Source organism: Lactuca serriola, chromosome 4, assembly GCF_051521515.1.
Source record: "Lactuca serriola cultivar US96UC23 chromosome 4, Lser_US96UC23_V15, whole genome shotgun sequence".
NCBI classification, from domain to species: domain Eukaryota; kingdom Viridiplantae; phylum Streptophyta; class Magnoliopsida; order Asterales; family Asteraceae; genus Lactuca; species Lactuca serriola.
The window spans coordinates 17,688,346-17,710,814 of NC_136411.1; the positions used below are offsets into that span (position 1 = coordinate 17,688,346).

Here is a 22,469-nt window from a genome sequence, read left to right on the forward strand (position 1 = left end):
ACATGTCGCTAAACACCACTAACTTCCACCATCAAACACCACCTCTGCCATCAAACACCACCATCATTATCATTTCCATCCAATGTCATTACCACCACCACTACTATAGAAAACCATCACCACCAACACTCGTTACCTCAGTGAACCACTACCCGTCACCTTGAAATCAAATTAAACTTAAACAAAATCAAAGGGAAACCAATCCAAACCAAATTAGAATTAAAAACAAATCCAAATTGAAAGAACCTAAATTTGTCATGCTCCTAACTTGATTAAAACAATTGCTTAAATGAGGCACACTTAATCAAATATACATGAAGCTGTAGGAATTGAGATCGAATTGACATTTGTAATGGCTAACTAGTAATATATAAGGGTTGCAAACTTAGGATTCTATATTACTGAAGTTGAATTTGAATTGTGGTGATAATTTGTTCAATTTCACCAGGGTATATACACAATAAAAAGAAGAAACACAAACATACATTGTCCTAAGATGCTTCCATACTTAGTTTTGCAAACTTCTTGTCTTTCATACTTGTTAAATTAAATCGATTGAGATTATCACAAGACATGAAATATGGATCGAACTGATGAGAGTAGATTAGTGTTCGAAAAGAGTAACAAGGTAATCAACATTGTTAGTGGTTGGATATATTATAAGAAATATAAATGTTTTTTTATTTAAACGACATTGTTGGTGGTTGGAGATATCAAAAGAAATACGAAACTCATTGGTGCTTGTAGTGATGGGTGGGAGGGGCCACAAAGGGGGTCCGACAACACAAAGATGACACCGTTTTCAAATAAAAACTTGGAAATCACGATGGTATCTTTTAATTGTGGCGATGGTCGACATCAGCGATGGCTTGATTTCGTCTGACAATGGAGGATTGATTGATGTGTGATGGTCTCTATCAAGTCTTACGCTGTCCCCCCTCAGCTCACCCTAGCCCCCGGCCTTTTGCTCTTCTAACGTAAGCTCCAAGGCTTCACACCAAGTCTTCACTGACATAATATGCATGCTTAAGTAGGGTCAGGCAGAACCGTTGTTGCCTGATGGGAACTTCCCCCATATTGCTATCAATGTCTTCATGTCGCACGACCTCTTAACATTACACCACTGAATCCCCAATCCTTTGCTTGCTGTGCAGTGACAGTACCAATATCCACTAATCGTTGTTTCCAGATACGGTTGCCGGTTGACATCTCTTCTAATTCGTCGATACGAGAAGCAAATTGTTGTGTGGAGGAATCAATATCTCGACATAAGCCAAGAGGCAGATCTTGTGAGCTAACCCGGATGCAAATCCTAGAAAACTAACTAACCTCGGTAAAGGAAGCCAACTTCCGAAACTGCAGGAGAATTGGGACCCTTGCTTCGCTTCGCACCTCGTCATAGCCTTGAAAAGCTCACTCGGAGTTATAGTTAGAGAATGGGATATGATTAACTACTTGCCTACTCCTGAAAGCGATCCATAGGGGTAAGTAGGTTGGAGAAGAAGTGACTTATTTTAAGACTTCTTGAATTGTCCTTGTAATTAGTAAAAGATGATTTTACTCTTACATGTTTTGCATATGTTATGATTTAACGGATTAAAATAGATAGTGTAACGTCCCAAAAATACCGGTTAAAATTTTCATTTTTAATTTAGGTTAATACATAGAAACCTCATTACAAAACATTCATAACAATAATCCATGTCTGAAAACCGGTAATATCATAGTAATAATTCAGAGTACATCCCAGAAATCCATAGTGCAGAAAACAAGAGTGTGTATGTGATATGCCGCTACCGTGCCGGCTCCTTTCCCCTAGCTGAAGAGTTACCTGAAACAACAACTAAAAAACGTAAGCACAAAGCTTAGTGAGTTCCCCCATCGTACCACATACCATACAAACACATAACATACATACTGCTAGGCTATTCTGGGGTGCCTGACTACCCGGTACGACCATTCTGGGGTGCCGACTACCCGTGCGGCCATTCTGGGGTGCTGTATACCCGTGTCAAGCTATTCTGGGGTGTTGACTACCCGTCGGTCCTGACAACCGAACCTCGGGGACTATTTCACCCCCTACTGCTACTTACACATATATCATACATATCATACTATCAGACATATATGGGGTGTCTGACTACCCTTCGGCCCTAACAACCGAACTCGGGGACTGTTCCCCCTACTACCCCTAACACATATCTCAGATCATGCTAGCATATAATCATGACATCACACACTGTCAGACGTATCTGGGGTGTCTGACTACCCTTCGGTCCTAACAACCGAACTCTACTGCTATAACACATCAAGCTAGCATATAACATATCAGGTAGTAGCAAAACTAGATGATATCACAAAGACAATCATCTAACACACAACTCCTACTGGTGGGCCGACATTGTGGCCGTAGACCCACCGCTACTGGAAGGTAACTCACCTCAAAGTAGCTACTAATCTGATCGGGAACTGACTGTCTACTGCTGCTACTGCTGCTCCGGACGTCCTCCGGCTATAATTCCCACAAAACGATCAGTCAAACACTGCTAGATGTACTTAGGGTAAAATGACCCTTTTACCCTTGACCAAGTCGAAATCCAAGTCAAAGTCAACTTCTAGTTGACTGGACTCGCTGAGTCCGCAAGCAACTCGCCGAGTCCTTCCCTTACTAATCCGGTCCTACTCGCCAAGTCCCTCTCCCCACTCACTGAGTCACCCTTGACTCACCACTTGGGACTATGGGGCCGACTCGATTCCCGACTCGCCGAGTCCGCGAGCAACTCGCCGAGTTCCTCGAGCGGATCCCCTACCCGCTTCCAATCCACACCAGAACACCCCATACGAGGGTTTGGGGTTTTGGGACTACGTTACACGGTTAATTCCACGTGCAGGTACGAAGGGTTGAACCTTCAACGCTTAAACCCCTCTTGCTCTGTGAAGGTTCATATGACTCGCCGAGTTTGAAGAACAACTCGGCGAGCTCCAGGCAATCTTCATAGGACTCGTCAAGTTGTTCATCGAACTCGCCGAGTCTAGGACCATCTTCATAGAACTCGCCGAGTTCCTCTTTGGGACTCGCCGAGTCCCTCGACCCATTTCCCGAGTAGGACAGAGTTGAGACATGCAACGCTTCAAAACCACAGATCTATGGTCCTAGGGCATGTTTACCACATAAAGTTGCAAACTTTACGTGCATGCATGGCCCTATGAGCTCAAACATGCAATTCCAAGCTCTTTAAGAGGTCCTACACTCAATAGGGACCTCAATCACCTCAACCACAGAGACTTTATGCTACTAGGATGTCCAAAAGGTCCAAATCCGAAGTCCTTGCAGAACATTAACCATAAACACATAGAGATTTAGGTTCTTAGGGCTTAAAACCACTTTTTAGGGACAAAAAGGGGATTTAATGAACTAAAGATCAAGGTAGGAACTTTTCTACCTGAATAGAAACCCTTCACAGAGTAGATTCCGGATCTTCTTCCCTTCTTGAACTCTTTAACCTTCTCCTTTTTCTCCCAAGCTCCAAATCACCTTCACAAAGCTAAAAATCACCCACAAGGACACAAAGGGGGCTAGGGTTTCGTTCTACAGATCTCTGGGAGTGCTAGGGGAAATGGAGGCTGGGTTAGATCGTTTAAATAAGGTGCAAACACCCAAGTTAGGGTTTTAGTCCAGACAGGTCTACTCGCCGAGTCCCACGAGCCTACTCGCCGAGTAGACAGAGTAGATCCTGCGTCTAGTCCCGCTTCTACTCGGCGAGTTAGTCCTTCAACTCGCCGAGTCCAAGGTTAAAATGCAATATATAGGGAGAGTTATAACCAAGAATACATACCAGGAACCAGGTGCTACAAATCTCCCCTACTTATTTTAGACTTCGTCCTCGAAGTCTGTTGCTTGCTCCAAAAATAGCTCGGGGTAATGCTCCATCATCTCTTCCACCGGCTCCCAAGTCCACTTTGATCCCTTCTGGTGCTGCCATTGCACCTTCACGAGTTCCACTCGCTTGTTCCTCAAATCCTTCGACTTCCGGTCGATGATTGCTACTGGTCTCTCAACATAATTCAGGCCGCCATCGACCTGAATGTCCTCTAACAGAACCACTGCGGAGTCATCTACCAGGCACTTCCGCAGCTGAGAAACATGGAAAGTGTTGTGTATCCGACTGAGTTCGGCTGGCAAATCCAGCCTATACGCCACCTTGCCCAACCAGGCTACAACCCTGAACGGCCCAATATACCTCGGGCCCAACTTGCCCCGCTTCCTGAATCGAATGACGCCCTTCCAAGGCGACACCTTCAGGAGAACCATATCCCCAACCTGGAACTCCAGGTCGGATCGGCGCTTGTCGGCGTAACTTTTCTGCCGACTCTGCGCGGTCTGAAGCCTGCTCTGAACCTTCTGAATCCTCTCGGTAGTCTTGAGCACCACTTCGGTGCTCCCCATGACCCTCGGACCAACCTCTCCCCAGCATATCGGGGTCCTGCACCTCCATCCGTACAACATCTCGAATGGAGGGCGGTCGATACTCGCGTGGTAGCTGTTGTTGTACGAGAACTCAGCCAAGGGAATATAAGTATCCCAGCTACCACCGAAGTCTAGCATGCACGCCCGCAACATATCCTCCAGAGTCTGGATGGTCCGCTCGCTCTGACCATCTGTATGCGGGTGAAAGGCGGTGCTAAAATGCAAACGAGTGCCCAACTCGTCATGAAACCTCTTCAAAAACCTGGAAGTAAAACGTAAATCCCTATCCGAGATAACCGATACCGGCACCCCGTGCCTCGCCACCATCTCCCTAATATAGACGTCGGCCAATTTCTCGGCTGATATGCTCTCCTGAATCGGAATAAAATGAGCACTCTTGGTCAATCGATCCACGATGACCCAAATCGAATCTACTCCACGCGCGGTCCTGGGAAGCTTCATGATAAAATCCATCGTGATATCTTCCCATTTCCACAACGGGATGTCCAACGCCTGCATCTTGCCATGCGGTCTATGATGTCCGGCCTTGACCTTCCTGCAGGTCAAGCACCGCTCGACATACCAAGCCACATCCCACTTCATGCAGGGCCACCAATAATCTAGACGAAGATCCCTATACATCTTCGTCGCCCCTGGATGAATAGAGAATCGGGATTTATGCGCCTCCTCCATCAAGATCTGGCGCACGCCTCCGTGATACGGCACCCATACCCTACGGTGTAGTGTCAATAGTCCTCGGCTATCATAATCGAAGGAGGAAACCTGACCCACCACACGCTCGCTCTTCCGATGCTTCTCCTTGATAGCCTCCTGTTGAGCCTCCCAAATTTGCTCCAACACGGGAGTCACTACGTTCATCCTCATGCAAATATCCCTGATCGGCGCCGCCTTGCGGCTAAGCGCATCGGCCACCACATTGGCCTTCCCCGGGTGGTAGAGGATCTCGCAATCATAATCCTTCTGTAACGTCCCAAAATTCAAGACTAAAAATTTCTTTTAATAAAGTATCACTTAAAGTAAAATCATCATTTCAAAACATAAACAGAGTAATGGTTTTCAAAACACATATTCATTATCAGAGTAAAACATTCCCAGGCTGACTAATCTATGGTGTGTGTCATGCGATCATCCCGAGCTCCTCCCTCCGCAACCGGAAGTACCTGAAAACAAAACTGAAAACCGTAAGCACGAAGCTTAGTGAGTTCCCCACCTTACCACATACCATAATCTCATAACATACATATATTGTCAGGCATATCTGGGTGCCCGACCTACCCCTTCGGTCCTCTCGATCGGACATTGCCTAGCATATCTGGGTGTTGGCTTCCCCTTCGGTCCTCTCGACCGGATACTGCCTAGCATATCTGGGTGCTGGCTTCCCCTTCGGTCCTCTCGACCGGATACTGGGAAACTATTCCTTCCCTCTACTACTACCACATAACAAATATCGTAAGATCAGAATCTATCTATCATGACTGGGTATAACTACCCCTTCGGCCCTACCGACCGGGTACCTCGGGGACTATCTCCCCCTACTGTCACTAGCACATAGCATCATATCATACTAGCACATAACATAACACAGGTAGTAGTAATCCCTAGATGAATATCACAGAGACAAACATCTACATATAACTCCTACTGGTGGGCCGGCATTGTGGCTGTAGACCCACCGCTACTGGAAGGTAACTCACCTGATACTGCTGAACTGCTGCTGCTAACCCCTTTGACCGCTACCTGACCATTGACTCCGAACTGCTGCTCCGCTAGCTCCCCGAGCTACCAATATCAACATAACACTTAGTTTAACTGACCTTCAAAGGTCAACCAAGTCAACTCTGGTCAAAGTCAACGTCCTGGTCAAAGTCAACCTTCCAGGTCAACCCTACTCGTCGAGTCACCCTACTGACTCGCCGAGTTCATAATTCCAGAGTCCTTCCACTCGCGACTCTACTCACCGAGTCAGCCCCTGACTCGCCGAGTCTACTGATTCCCGATTCCTGTCCTGTCCAACTCACTGACTCGAGACTTAACTCCAAGGGTTTGGGACCACGCGACCTGACTCGCCGAGTCTAAGAACAGACTCGCCGAGCACACGGCAATCTTCATCCAACTCGCCGAGTTGTTCATCCAAATCGCCGAGTTCATGCCTATCTTCATCTGACTCGACGAGCTGTTCATCCCACTCGTCGAGTTCCTCCTCATCTTCAAGCTACTCGCCGAGTCCACTCGAAGGACTCGCCGAGTCCACTCGAAGGACTCGCCGAGTCCAATAAGATCCACTTACATGCAAAGGACTTCCGAGTCATGCATGAACTCCAAACTGTAGATCTACCCTTCCCAAGCCTATTCCCCACGTAAAGTTGCAAACTTTACGTGTAGAGAGGGAGATCTAGGCAAAATGCACTAATAACTAGGGTTTAAGACCAAGAGGCTCCAAAATCCACCCAAAGGCTGATACTTTACGGGATTCTAAACCAACACAAGCATGGATCTGAGGTAGCAACCTTAGATCTGGACCTCAAGCTTGAAATTGATCTTAGGCATGGCTTAAAAGCCCCAAAACTCATAACCAAAGAAGATCTAAAGGAGGGAAACGAATTGATACCTTCAAATGCTCTGAAATGTTCCCCAAACTTCAGATCCAAAGCCACTCCTTGATGCTTCAAAGATTCCCACTTCTTCTTCTTCTTCTAAATCACTCAAAAATGGCCAAAGGCATGAATCATCACAATGGGGGCTTAGGGTGCAGCGTTCTGGGTGTGAGAGGCAGTAAAGGAGCCCTAGGAAGAAGATTGAGATGTTTAAATAGGCTCCAAGCCCCGGATTTAGGGTTTTCCTCGCACAGACCAGACTCGCCGAGTCCACTTGGCCGACTCGCCGAGTTGGTCACTTACTCCTCGACCCAGATCCCGCTCCGACTCGCCGAGTCCCTCTTAAATTTAGGGTTTCCTTTACTTTCTTGGCTTTCAAAATCTTGGGTGTTACACCTTCACCACGTCCAACCACCGACGCTGCCTCATGTTCAGATTCGGCTAATCCATGAGGTACCTCAAACTCTTGTGGTCCGTGTAGATGGTACATCGAACCCCGTAGAGGTAATGCCGCCAAATCTTGAGGGAAAAAACCACTGCCCCCAACTCCAAATCATGCGTTGGGTAATTCGCCTCGTGAGGCTTGAGCTGCCTCGAAGCATAGGCAATGACATGCCCCATCTGCATCAGTACCGCGCCCAACCCTGAAATGGACGCGTCACAGTAAACCACAAAATCCTCTACGCCCTCTGGCAGGGCTAAGATTGGCGCCTCGCACAATCTCTGTCACAGTGTCTCAAACGCAGCCTGCTGCTCGGGTCCCCACCGAAAGACTACGACTTTCTTTGTCAGTCGCGTCAGGGGTACATCTATCTTGGAGAAATCTTGAATGTATCTCCGATAGTAGCCTTCTAATCCCAAGAAGCTTTGAATCTTGGATGGAGACTTAGGAACCTCCCATCTCATCACGGCCTCGACCTTGGCCGGGTCGACTAGAATCCCATTCTGGTTGACAAGGTGTCCGAGAAATTGCACCTCGCGCAACCAAAACTCGCACTTGGAGAACTTGGCATACAAGCTCTCCCTCCTCAGGGTCTCCAAAACCTCTCTCAGATGCTCCTCATGCTCCTCCCGTGTCTTGGAATAAACCAAGATGTCGTCAATGAAAACTATCACAGACCGATCCAGCATCGGTCTGCATACGCGGTTCATGAGGTCCATGAACGCGGCAGGAGCATTGGTGAGCCCAAACGGCATCACCACGAACTCATAATGGCCATAGCGCGTCTGAAACGCGGTCTTCTGCGCATCCTCCTCTCTGACCCTCATCTGATGATAACCCGAATGCAAATCGATCTTGGAAAACCAAGACGCTCCCTGAAGCTGGTCAAAGAGATCATCAATCCTCGGGAGTGGGTAACGGTTCTTCACCGTTACCTTGTTTAGCTCCCGGTAATCTATACACATCCGATGCGACCCGTCCTTTCTCACAAACAGAATCGGGGCTCCCCAGGGTGAACTGCTCGGTCGAATGAATCCCTTGTCTAACAGCTCCTGCAGCTGTGTAGACAACTCCTGCATCTCAGGAGGAGCCAACCGATACGGTACCTTGGCTATCGGAGCCGCACCAGGAATGAGGTCAATCCTGAACTCCACCTGTCGCTCCGGAGGTATCCCAGGAAGCTCTTCTGGAAAAACATCTGTGAAATCTCGCACCACCGGAACCTCGCTCACCGTCGCCTTACCCGCCTCCCGGGTATCCATCACGTACGCGACATAACCTGCGCATCCCTGCTGAAGGTATCATCTAGCCCTCGCTGCTGAACAGACTGTGGGTCCACACTGTGGCCTCTCGCCATGAATCACTAACTCTCCCCCACCTGGGGTCCTGACTCACACTAGCTGCTGCACGCAATCTATCACCGCCCCATTAGGGCTCAACCAATCCATGCCTATAATCACCTTGTTCCCACGCAACGGAATGGGAACCAAGTCTACCAGGTAGCGCTCCTCAAACAAACGCAATACGCAATCCCGAAACACCATCGATGCTCACACCGATCGATCATCAACAATTTCTACCTCTAAAGGGCAATCTAACACACCCGAAGACTCAGGAAACTTCTTGCTAAGCTCAAGGGAAACAAATGATCGGGAGGCACACGAGTCGAATAACACCTGAACTGGGATGTCGTTCACACGGAACGATCCTAATGCATACATATACACACAGAGCACATATCAATATCATAACATCATAAAAATAAAATAGAGGGAAAGAATCATACCCGTCACCACATCGGGTGCGGCGTGTGCCTCCTCGGTAGTCAGCCGAAATGCCCGACTCCTCACCATTGGAGCCTCTGCCTTGCCCTGCCGGCCATCAGTAATCCGCAGGGTCGCTGGTGCTGGCGCCTTCACTGACGCTGTAGCTGTCAACTGGGGACAATTGGCCTTCTTGTAGCCTCTCTGGTTGCAATGGAAACACAGCAACTCCGATGTCTGTAACACATGTGCAGGGGCGGTACAATCCCTGCTAAAATTCCCCGTCTTGCCGCACTTATAGCAGCCTGACGATCCCAGTCTACATGCCCCCTCATGAGGCCTGCCGCATTTCCTGCAGCGGCCCGGTCCTGACTGGCCTTTCGGCCTACCATCTGATCCCTTGGGCTTCTTCCCCGAAGCCCCTCCCGTCTGTCCCTTCTCTGACTTCCGTTTCCGGATATGCTCCAAATCTATCTCCCTCTCCCTCACCCTGGCAATCATAGAGTCCAAGGTGGGGCAAGCTGAAAAACTAACGTGCTCCCGAATGTCAGCTCGGAGCATGTCATGATAGCGGGTCCTCCTCATGTCCTCATCACCCGCGTACTGGGGCACCAACAGTGCCCTCTCCCGGAACTTGGCGGTGATCTCTGCCACAGTCTCCGTCGTCTGTCTCATATCCAAAAACTCCTTGGCCAGCTGTTGAAGCTCGACAGCCGGCACAAACTCCGCCCTGAATTTGGTCACAAAGTCCGACCAGGTCATAGCCTCGACCGCTGAGGCTCCCAACGAGTCACCCACTAACTCCCACCAATCTCATGCTCGGTCTCGTAAACACCCTGTTGCATACCTCACCTTCGACCCCTCAGGGCAGAAGCTAGTCAACTGTGCAGACTCGATGTCTGTAATCCATCGCCTGGCAGCAATGGGGTCTTTCACCCCGTGGAAATCCGGCACACCACTGCCCCTGAAGTCCTTGAAGGACAGCGTGCGAGATCCCGACTGGACAGATGCCATGTCGCTCCTGAATGCCCTGAGGCGATCCTCCATCAGCTCAATTATCCCTTCCTTGATTGACCCGAAGATGATGGGGGTCGACTCAAGGATACCCCTGGTGATCTCTGACGCAATGAACTCGCGTAGTCCCTCGTCTACCGGCTCGGAACCTGATCCCAAACCTGAACCCTCTCCTGAACTGCCATCTATCGTCCTCGATCGAAGTACCACCATTCTGCAATACATAAATAACAATTATTAGTGATACTGCTACTTCTTGAGGGATCACAATTACTACAAGTTCCCCGGTCTTATCTCAGCCTTCCTTAGTTCGGGTACGGATCCTCTGCTTTCAGTAGTACGGGCCCATACTACCTTCCACATCTATCCATACCTTCTTCAAGGACTGCCTTGACTCCACCGGACCCCTTTCACTATTGTTGTTCACTGTTATACTCATCCTAGGCTTGCCCTAGGGAAATCTCTGACTCTACTCTACCCAATCCTCAGCTGTTGCAGGCCTCCTTGTAATGCCAATTAGCCATTACCTGAATACCACCACATGTGATGAGGCTCAGATAATCCTTCGAGTAACAGACTCGTCCCTACCATGGTTGGACTCAAACAAGAGCTGCGCAATAGGATCAAATCCAGTACTCTAAGATTATTCAACCCCGATCACACGTGACGTGACGTATTCACCTAATGGCTAACTCCCATTATTCAGAGTCCCACAAAACACGAAACAAGCAGCATTCAGACAAGGGTAACAATCTCAATCAACTCTATCTGCTTATAAGAACTGTACTAGCATACAATGCTAAGTTCATACTATCAGGCTATCCTACTTGCTGTCTACTCAATACTAGCATGCAATTCTCATATAGCTGAAACATATAAAGCAGGCACATAAGGCATCACTCCTAGATCCTTAGTCCTATTCTAGCATGTTGTTCTACAAAAGCTGATAAACATAACATAAACTTGTATGGATACTTTGGGGAATACTTACTTGAGCTCGGCCGGTCGCGCACATCACACACTTCGTTCTCTCTCAAAACTCTTTTCTTAATTTTTAGAAAACATTTTCTTTTTGGAAAATCTTTTAATCCCTCGATTTGAGTTCAAACACCCCCGAAGGTGTGTCCGAATCCCTCAAACCAGGGCTCTGATACCAACTTGTAACATCCCAAAAATACCGGTTAAAAATTTCATTTTTAATTTAGGTTAATACATAGAAACCTCATTACAAAACATTCATAACAATAATCCATGTCTGAAAACCGGTAATATCATAGTAATAATTCAGAGTACATCCCAGAAATCCATAGTGCAGAAAACAAGAGTGTGTATGTGATATGCCGCTACCGTGCCGGCTCCTTTCCCCTAGCTGAAGAGTTACCTGAAACAACAACTAAAAAACGTAAGCACAAAGCTTAGTGAGTTCCCCCATCGTACCACATACCATACAAACACATAACATACATACTGCTAGGCTATTCTGGGGTGCCTGACTACCCGGTACGACCATTCTGGGGTGCCGACTACCCGTGCGGCCATTCTGGGGTGCTGTATACCCGTGTCAAGCTATTCTGGGGTGTTGACTACCCGTCGGTCCTGACAACCGAACCTCGGGGACTATTTCACCCCCTACTGCTACTTACACATATATCATACATATCATACTATCAGACATATATGGGGTGTCTGACTACCCTTCGGCCCTAACAACCGAACTCGGGGACTGTTCCCCCTACTACCCCTAACACATATCTCAGATCATGCTAGCATATAATCATGACATCACACACTGTCAGACGTATCTGGGGTGTCTGACTACCCTTCGGTCCTAACAACCGAACTCTACTGCTATAACACATCAAGCTAGCATATAACATATCAGGTAGTAGCAAAACTAGATGATATCACAAAGACAATCATCTAACACACAACTCCTACTGGTGGGCCGACATTGTGGCCGTAGACCCACCGCTACTGGAAGGTAACTCACCTCAAAGTAGCTACTGATCTGATCGGGAACTGACTGTCTACTGCTGCTACTGCTGCTCCGGACGTCCTCCGGCTATAATTCCCACAAAACGATCAGTCAAACACTGCTAGATGTACTTAGGGTAAAATGACCCTTTTACCCTTGACCAAGTCGAAATCCAAGTCAAAGTCAACTTCTAGTTGACTGGACTCGCTGAGTCCGCAAGCAACTCGCCGAGTCCTTCCCTTACTAATCCGGTCCTACTCGCCAAGTCCCTCTCCCCACTCACTGAGTCACCCTTGACTCACCACTTGGGACTATGGGGCCGACTCGATTCCCGACTCGCCGAGTCCGCGAGCAACTCGCCGAGTTCCTCGAGCGGATCCCCTACCCGCTTCCAATCCACACCAGAACACCCCATACGAGGGTTTGGGGTTTTGGGACTACGTTACACGGTTAATTCCACGTGCAGGTACGAAGGGTTGAACCTTCAACGCTTAAACCCCTCTTGCTCTGTGAAGGTTCATATGACTCGCCGAGTTTGAAGAACAACTCGGCGAGCTCCAGGCAATCTTCATAGGACTCGTCAAGTTGTTCATCGAACTCGCCGAGTCTAGGACCATCTTCATAGAACTCGCCGAGTTCCTCTTTGGGACTCGCCGAGTCCCTCGACCCATTTCCCGAGTAGGCCAGAGTTGAGACATGCAACGCTTCAAAACCACAGATCTATGGTCCTAGGGCATGTTTACCACATAAAGTTGCAAACTTTACGTGCATGCATGGCCCTATGAGCTCAAACATGCAATTCCAAGCTCTTTAAGAGGTCCTACACTCAATAGGGACCTCAATCACCTCAACCACAGAGACTTTATGCTACTAGGATGTCCAAAAGGTCCAAATCCGAAGTCCTTGCGGAACATTAACCATAAACACATAGAGATTTAGGTTCTTAGGGCTTAAAACCACTTTTTAGGGACAAAAAGGGGATTTAATGAACTAAAGATCAAGGTAGGAACTTTTCTACCTGAATAGAAACCCTTCACAGAGTAGATTCCGGATCTTCTTCCCTTCTTGCACTCTTCAACCTTCTCCTTCTTCTCCCAAGCTCCAAATCACCTTCACAAAGCTAAAAATCACCCACAAGGACACAAAGGGGGCTAGGGTTTCGTTCTACAGATCTCTGGGAGTGCTAGGGGAAATGGAGGTTGGGTTAGATCGTTTAAATAGGGTGCAAACACTCGGGTTAGGGTTTTAGTCCAGACAGGGTCTACTCGCCGAGTCCCACGAGCCTACTCGCCGAGTAGACAGAGTAGATCCCGCGTCTAGTCCCGCTTCTACTCGGCGAGTTAGTCCTTCAACTCGCCGAGTCCAAGGTTAAAATGCAATATATAGGGAGAGTTAATAACCAAGAATACATACCAGGAACCAGGTGTTACTATCGTTAGACATAAAGATTGTCTATGAAAAGTTTAAAACCACATGGACTATCCTTGAGGATAAAAAAAATTAGGGACTAAAGTCCGGATTTTAAAAAAACTACGATGACCATTTATAAAGTTTTGTCTTGTTTATATTAAGAGGAAACATATAACTATATAAGCAAAGTCTAGTGAGTGGAATGTAATATCCCCTAAAAATATAGAAATGGTTATAAATCAAAACTAAGAAATAGTCAAGGGATTAGAATGTAATTTTCTCCGCGATCTGATTTAGCCACCAGCTTTTTACTTTCCATACTTTTCAATCCTCTCTTGTTTACTCGTGAAGATCGAACGAACACCGCGATTGAAATCCCATTGACTCTTGGTTCCTTTTGGTGTTTGATTCTTCCAAGTTTCTAACATCTCGAAACCATCTCCTTCCGATAGATCCCTGAGTTTACCTGTAATCCCAACTCCAACTAACCTTCCCCAAACAATGAAGTTTCAAAGATTTGGTGTCTGTGTCATTGTAATCATAGGGCTTCTATCCACAATCGCTCAGTCAATACGTTTCGAGCTCGAATCAGGTCACACTAAATGCATAGCAGAAGACATCAAGAGCAATTCCATGACAGTTGGTCATTACTCCATAGTTAATCCCAACGAAGGACAGCCGTTACCTGAATCTCACAGAATCACTCTCAAGGTCAACTTAATAACTAGTTCTAGATGCTAATTCCGTTATTTATTATCAGATAGTAATTTATTGTTCGCTTTCATTTTGCATGATTTGCACTTATCTTGTAACCCTAATTAAACTGCGCGGAGTTTTTATACGTTTTCTCTATGTTTGACATTCAATTTGTTTGAGCATGGTTGTCCTTTAAATTATATTACTATTTTTTTGGATGATGTGAATTGATTACGACTTATATGTTTTAGATCGTAGTAATAAATTAGGGTTTCTTCGCTTTGGATTTAATTAGATCGTAGTATTAAATTAGGGTTCGGATCTTTCTTGAACCTTATTGTTATCCTTTTTGTGTAATGCAGGTGACTTCATCCTACGGGACTAGCTATCACTCATCTGAAAATGTGCAATCAGGGCAATTTGCTTTTCAAGCTGTTGAAGCTGGAGATTATATGGCTTGCTTTTACGCCATTGATCACCAACCATCACTTAAGATCCCAATTGAATTTGATTGGAGGTCTGGTGTAGCTTCTAAAGATTGGTCCAATGTTGCCAAAAAAGGTTCAGTAGATGTAAGCCTCTCTAATTCCATTTCCATCAATCTTTCTGATCACATAAAAATATCAAATTTGATGTTCATATTATAAGTTTTCGGTTTCCAGGCAATGGAATTTGAGTTGAAGAAGCTAGCAGATACCATCACTTTTATCCATGAGGAGATGTTTAATCTCCGAGAAAGGTTAGTGAAATAATTTCCCAAAAGGGCAAAATAGTCTGTTTCTGATTTTTGGTATTTCTAAAGCTGAAATTACGGATTCGCCCTTGTTACAGGGAACGAGAAATGCAAGAGCTTAACAAAGTGACAAACTCAAGAATGGCGTGGTTGAGTTTTCTTTCACTTTTTGTTTGCTTATCAGTTGCAGGTTTGCAGCTATGGCATTTGAAATCTTTCTTTGAAAAGAAGAAGCTTATTTAATTCTTGTAACATTTTTCATCTTCTTTAAGAGTCGTATCTATGGATTTTTAATCTAAATACTTGTAATTGACTCTTTGTTATTGTTAGGATCAAAGTCACACCGAGTAATTTCTAAAAACGAAATATCAGAGATTGTGATATTTATGTTTATTTATGGTAAAAAGTTGCTTATTTTCACTATCAATGTGGATAATATATTCTAGTTTTTTCTTTCCATAATGGTCAATGTATTTATATTTGTATCTATAGTAGCAATGTATTTGTATTTCTTTTTAAGTTTTAGGTTATGTGATGTTATTATCGGTAAAAAAAAATATAAGTATGTTGCTATTATGGGTAATGAATTTTGAGAAAATTGTTAGTGTGTAATATATTGTGAATATGTTGTTATTATGGATAAACAAAAAAACACATTTTATAAGTTTTAGGTTTACATGAAGTTATGATTATAACTATAAGTAAAACCACTTGGGTTGTGCTGACTTGGTAATGCATGTGGAAGATACGGTGGATAACCTATTGACCCATGTTCAAATCCTGGCACCACTCAGTCCTTGTGGCCATGGAGATTCGTCTGCAGTGACTCTAGGACATGAGACAAAGCTTCATGTTTGCAGCGGGGGATTAGTCGGTGCGTAAAAGCTGGTCCGAAAACAATTGTTATGGAAGTTTCCTTTCCAAAAAAAAAAAAACTATAAGTAAAAAAAGACATATTGTTACGATGAATAAAAAACTATAATAGATTGTCTATATATGTAAAAAAGGGTAAATGTGGTTAACGTAGCTGCCCTTTTTTCTTGGAAGAGATCATGAGTATGTTCGGGCAAGGAATTTTGAGAACTTTTAATTTTAGGTTTTAAGAAAAATTTTGAATTTAAAAAAAAAAAAAAAAAAAAATGAAAAAAAAAGAAAAAAAAAAAAAAAGAAAACTTTGTTGGGTAGTGTGGGTTTATAATTTTTATTTTAAAAAAAAAATAATTCAAAAATTATTTCTAGTAGTTCTTAGTAGGGGTGAGCAAAAACCGCACCGTAATTAAAATTAACCGTAAAAACCATATTAACTGCAACCGCAATAAAAACCAATGGTGAGGTTTCTTATATTTCAAAAACCGCAAATTTATAGTGCGGTGCGGTTATTAGTTTTCAAAAACCACAAAAAAACGGCACCGCACCACACCACATATATTATATACAAGTTTTATTATTAATTATTAATATATTAAACACTAAAAATAAGACAAGTTTTATGAATGAAAGAAGGATACAAATTCTAAAATACAGAAGTGTTTGTTTTTTCTTATGTTTAACTTTGGAAAATTGTGAAATTTGACAATTTAAAGATATTTATTGTTAATTACTAGTGATTTAACGTTTTTAAGATATTAGTTGTTTGTAATTTAAGTTAATTGTCTTATACTTTACGGTTTTTTATTATTACAAGTAATATCTTTAAACTCTTAAAACTGTTTGAACTCCAAAGTATAGTTAAAAATCACACAAAATAATTGCACCAAATCCATGCAGTTAATAACCGAAACACAAAAAAACAAAACCGCACTGCAAAATTAACCGTCTAACCTAGGGATGAGCATCAGAACCGGGTACCGCTTTTGGAACCGGAACCGCCTCAGAACTGCTAGTTCTGGAACTGGAACTGCCTTAAGCGGTTCCGGTTCCGGTTCCTAAAGTTATGGAACCGCCTTAGGCGGTTCCGGTTCCAATTCTCATTTTTTCGGAACCGCTACCCGCTAGGTACCCGCCGAAACCGGTTTATATATATATATATATATATATATATATATATATATATGTGTGTGTGTGTGTGTGTGTGTGTGTTACTTAGACCGGTTTACAATATATTGGTTCGATTCTGTCCCTCTTTGGTCTGAATTGATATGATTTAAATCGAACTAAGTTGCGGTTTTAACGACAAAAATTAACAAAGTTAATGTAACCGGATTACCCGCTCCCGGAACCGGAACCGCCGGTTCCGGGACTGGTTCCAAAAATTTAAGAACCGCCTAGAGCGGTTCCGGTTCCGGTTCTCGCCAAATGAGGCGGGTACCCGCCTATGCTCATCCCTAGCCTAACCGCACCGCAAAAATGACCGCACCAAGTGGTTTTGAAAATGGATTAACCGCATTTGCGGTTAGTGGTGAGGTTTTTGCCTGCACCGAACCGCACCACGCTCACCCATAGTTCTTAGGATCTTTTAGTTTTTTTCAAAAATTATGTCCAGAAACATTTTTAAAAATTCAACAAGTTTGCAAAAAAAAAAAAATGAAAATTAGGTTCCATGTTTTAATATTAAACTTTTATTTTCTATGTTTTTTAGTAATTTAGGTTTAATCTTTTATGTTTTTTAGTAATTTAGGTTTTAAATTTTTATGTTTTTTAATTAATGTAATGTTTTTTTAATTAATGTAAAATATTTATTTATGTTTTAAATACTGTTTTTTATTTAATTTAATGTCAAAAAAATATAAAATATAAAGATAAATATTATGGAGTGGTAACCATTTCCAAAGGCTAGTGGTTTGACAGTGAGCTTGTAGTGGAGATGACATGCCGCTGAGTTAACAATATTTTTTAAGTGGGGTGAGTGTGGTCACTCCCCATAGCCTTATGAAAAAGACTTATGAATTTGCGTAATTACTATTTTGACAACGTATCTCGTGAAGTTTATTATGTTTCGAGAAAAGTACATATTTTTCGCAGAAGTGACATCATCTCATGGAAAATAATGTTATTTTGTGAAATATAAAACGTGAAGTCGGTTTAATTTGATATGTAAGAAAAGTAATTGCAATACAAGTTGTTAAAGCGTATCATTTTCTCTCTCTCATTCGCTTTTTTTTAATGTCAGACTACATTAGAACAAATTAGCAGGACATTAGAGCAATACAAAATAAACTTGGAAAGTAGAACTACAACACCAATCAAATTTATCAAACGAAAAACATTTAGATCTATATTCGATCCATCTAAAAAAGTTGATTTGAATGACATATGTTGTTTTCATTGGGCACCCTCGAATCTTCTTGAAAAGCAAATCATTACGTGCCTTCCAAATCGACCAAAACAGAGTGTACACCAAGAAGCATTTCAACTTAAGCCCATTTTTATCCAACTTCAAATTCCCTAATCCAGATAGAAGCTCTGATCTACATCTGGGCAGGAACGGAACAAACCAGTCCAGATGTGAAACCATCTCCACACTTCCTTCGCAAAGGCAAAATAAAAAAATAAAAAAAAGAGATAATCGAAACTTTCAATAACATTAACACATAAGGGGCATACATATGAAGTCACATGCACACCACGAGCAACAAGGTTTAAAGAAACATGGATCCTATCCATAAAAAGCCTCCAAGCAAAACAATTGATTTTTAGAGGGACCTAATTCACCCATATGAACTTATTAGTCGTGTCATTCGCTTCTGTATCCACAATGATCATTCTTAAAGATTACACAGAGAAAGATCTAAAAGAGTTACCATTCCAAATCCAAGTGGCTGAAGCCTCCGGGAGAGTGACAGATGACATTTTTTTGCTTAAATCCAGCAGTGAAGAGGTCTCCCTGCTCCTCCTAGGCTGTCTAATCCACTCCCAATGTAAACTCTCCAAGCCCTTTCCATGAATCCAATATTTTACTATATAATCTTTATGATTTTCTATGTGATATAAATCCGAAAACAACTCTTTCAAGGCTAAGCTATCACACCATTTGTACTTCCAAAAGAAAGTGTTATTTCCCGCTCCTAAGCATCCCTCCATCAAGATACCAAGCTTAAAACCTAATTCTCCAAGTTTTTTTTTCAAAATTTGAAATAGCTAGCCAAGCCCCTGGGTGTGACAACTGGCAAACTTCTGGTCAAAGTCAAAGTCAAGTCAAGGTCAACGGACCATCTGGTCAACTTAACTAGTGCTTATATGTTAGGAAATTCTTTATGTTCCTAATGTTCAACTATAATTCCTAATGAAAAGTAACACTTAAAAGTCTCAAAAGTTCAAAATTTAAAACCCTAATTTGATTTAGGGAAGTAACAGCTCTATAAAGCACTATTGAGTGCCCTTCGGGGGTGTATAACACTCAAAATAGAATGTATCTAAGTCTAAGGACCTTGCACTATGAAGAAAAACACTAATAAAGGCTCCCGACAAAGTCTCTCCCAATCGCTCCCACAATATCTCTCTCTATCCCAAATCTCTCCAACAATATGGAATCTCTCCCAGTATGTGAAATCTCTCCTAAATCTCTCCAAATATGTGAAATCTCTCCCAAATCTCTCCAAGTACGAGAAATATCTCCCAAATCTCCCTACGTACCTTCCTCAGTCGAAAACAACCCAAAATCGGAGGAGAGAACCCAAAAGGACCCCCTTGGTCCGAACTCCTCTTGGTCCGGAACTCTCTTGGTCCGGACTCCTCTTGGTCCGGAACCCTCTTGGTCCTGAACCTCTTAGTTCGAAACCCTCTTGGTCCGGAATGCCTTCTAAGGAACCAAGAGGACTCGCTAGTTCGGAATTTCCCCTAGCCTCGAATCTCGCATGCTCCGGATGGCTTAAGGTGTGCTTCGGACCTTCTCGCATGACTCCGGAAAATCTCGCATGGGGCTGCTCCGGAAACGTCTATACCTGCTTCGGAATCCTCGGTCCGGACCTGCTGGCGACACTCCTGACTTCGCATCCGAGGAGATGCTCCGGAATTGTGAACCTGACTCCGGAACTTTGAAGAGAGCCTTTGGAACTTCCCTCAGCCCTTCGGACCCTCACAGAAACAAGCTCCCATTTCGGATTTTCATCATTTTCAGACTTTTTCACCATTTTAAGGCATTTTGATGCCAGAAATCACACCAAACTCGTATTTTTCATGTCCTAAACCCCTGAAACTCCTACTTTATGCCAAAATTAAATATTTTAAATATATTTATATAAAATAAAAACCAATGATTTTAAGAGGATCCTAAGATGATAAAGGGGTTTGACCTTATGATGTGATGCTCAATCCTCCATTTTCCCATGCAAATCCCAGTTAAACACACATTACCCTTAGAAAATAAGCCTTACCCACCAGTTTTCCATGCAAATGTCAAGTCATTCTGTAACAACGTGAATTTCCAAAATAATTTTTCATTTTTAAAACATTCATTCACTCATAAAATAATGTCAAACACATTGTATCAAATGTTATCATCACAAAACATCTCCCCAGAATCTCAAACATCAACTCCAATGCGTGTGTGTACGAATCATGTTGGCGCCTTCCCGCACTCATCACTAGTACCTGATACACATAACACAACAACTGTAAGCATAAATGCTTAGTGAGTTCCCCAAAATACCACATACAACAAACACGCCACTCGAGGCTATAATACGACCTTCCGGTCGATGTGTCTCAGCGGGACCCTCCAGTCCCGTAGCTCGTTGGACCCTCTGGTCCGGTCATAGCTCGTTGGGCCCTTCGGCCCGGTCTATATCGTTGGACCCTTCGGTCCGGTCTATAACATCATACAACATACATATAACACATAGCACATAATCTCATACATAACACATAAGACCCTCTGGTCTACACAATATACCACTCTAGGTAACGTATAGTGAGAAGACTCACCTCGATGTCTCGGTAAGTATCTGACCCGGTAGAGATGTGATCTAGCCTCCGCCTAATCACATAAAGTAAATACTCTCATAAATACAACTGTACTCAACCCTAAAAGTCAACAAGGTCAACGGTCAAACTTTGACCCGACTCGTCGAGTGCACTAGGGCGACTCGGCGAGTCTACACGTGTCCACTGACTCTCTTAGTCCCCCTCTTGGCACGTCGTGTTCTTCCCCTGACTCGACGAGTTCCACCTGGCATGAATCACGGGGCCACCCCGACTCAACTCGCCGAGTCTTAAGAACAACTCGGCGAGTTCCACTTGAACTCAGTCCCCCCTGACTCACCGAGTTATTCCCCAACTCGGCAAGTCCACTCACTGAGAGATTAACGGGCAATCTTCATACTACTCGCCGAGTCTGTTCTTCGGACTCGGCAAGTTCATGCCATGCATAAAACTCTATACAGTTCCTGAGGTCAGATCTGTTCCATACAATCATAGATCTGGCCTCCCCAAGTATGATAATCACGTAAAGTTCGGACCTTGGCACTCATATAACATCTAAATGGTCCAAAATGGCGATTTAGCCCCAAAAATGATATCCCAAGCTCATGGCTCCCAAAGTGACTCATAAAGCTCCAAGGATTAAGGCCTCTGGACCTCTTTGGGTCCAGATCCAGAACACAACTCGAGAAGGGACCAAATGCTCCACTTAATCAACCTCTAAAAGGGTTAGAAAACCCTATCACAAAGAATCAACATCAAAACTGAATAAGGTCCGAGAATAATACATCAATACAGTCTCTATGAACTCAAAAACCACCAAAATTGCACCTCCTTCAGCCTCCTCTTGCCTTGATCACTTCCTTCTTGCAAAAACACCCACAAAAGGATCAACAATGGTCTCTCCTTCCTCACAAACGCTCTAGATCTCTTAGGGTTTCTCTCTGGGGGTTGGTGGCCGCAAATGACGGCCCTAAGACCCTTTAAATAGGTCTCAAACCCTGGAAATTAGGGTTTCATTAAACAGCGTGGACTCGCCGAGTCCAGCTGTGAACTCGCATACGATTCCGCGACCATACTCGGCGAGTTTAGACACCAACTCGCCGAGTCTCCCCACAACATTCAAAAGTAAAGGAACAAAATATAATACCTCAGAACCCGAATGTTACAATTCTCCCCCACTAGAATCCGACTTCGCCCTCGAAGTCTCACTCTGCAAACAACTTCGGATGCTGCTCTCGCATCTCACGCTCCGGTTCCCAAGTCAACTCTGACCCTTTCCGATGCTCCACTGGACCTGCACCAGAGGCACTTCCTTGTTCCTCAAAACCTTGATCTTCCGATCCCTGATCGCCACCGGTCTCTCAGCATAATTCAGGCTCACATCCACCTGAATATCTTCTAATGGCACCACTGCCGACTCGTCGGCTATACACTTTCGCAGCTGCGACACGTGGAAAGTGTCATGAATATGACCCAACTCTGCAGGCAACTCCA

The 22,469-nt window shown here is 44.1% G+C and overlaps 1 protein-coding gene across 1 annotated transcript; it reads left to right on the forward strand.

Moving 5' to 3' along the window:
* Positions 1 to 14,030: 14,030 nt before the first annotated feature.
* Positions 14,031 to 15,539, forward strand: LOC145101099 (transmembrane emp24 domain-containing protein p24delta9-like). The gene is made up of 4 exons (XM_079038262.1): positions 14,031 to 14,398; positions 14,746 to 14,955; positions 15,046 to 15,122; positions 15,215 to 15,539. Exons 1-4 carry the CDS (start codon positions 14,189 to 14,191, stop codon positions 15,357 to 15,359), a joined length of 642 nt encoding a protein of 213 aa, XP_078894388.1. The 5' UTR covers positions 14,031 to 14,188; the 3' UTR covers positions 15,360 to 15,539.
* The last annotated feature ends 6,930 nt before the right edge of the window (positions 15,540 to 22,469 follow it).

Coding starts and splice junctions, on each gene's coding strand:
- LOC145101099 (XM_079038262.1), top strand. CDS start 14,189: ATGAAGTTTCAAAGATTTGGTGTCTGTGTCATTGTAATCATAGGGCTT. Junction 14,956..15,045: donor CCAAAAAAGGTTCAGTAGAT/GTAAGCCTCTCT, acceptor TTCGGTTTCCAG/GCAATGGAATTTGAGTTGAA. Junction 15,123..15,214: donor ATGTTTAATCTCCGAGAAAG/GTTAGTGAAATA, acceptor CCCTTGTTACAG/GGAACGAGAAATGCAAGAGC.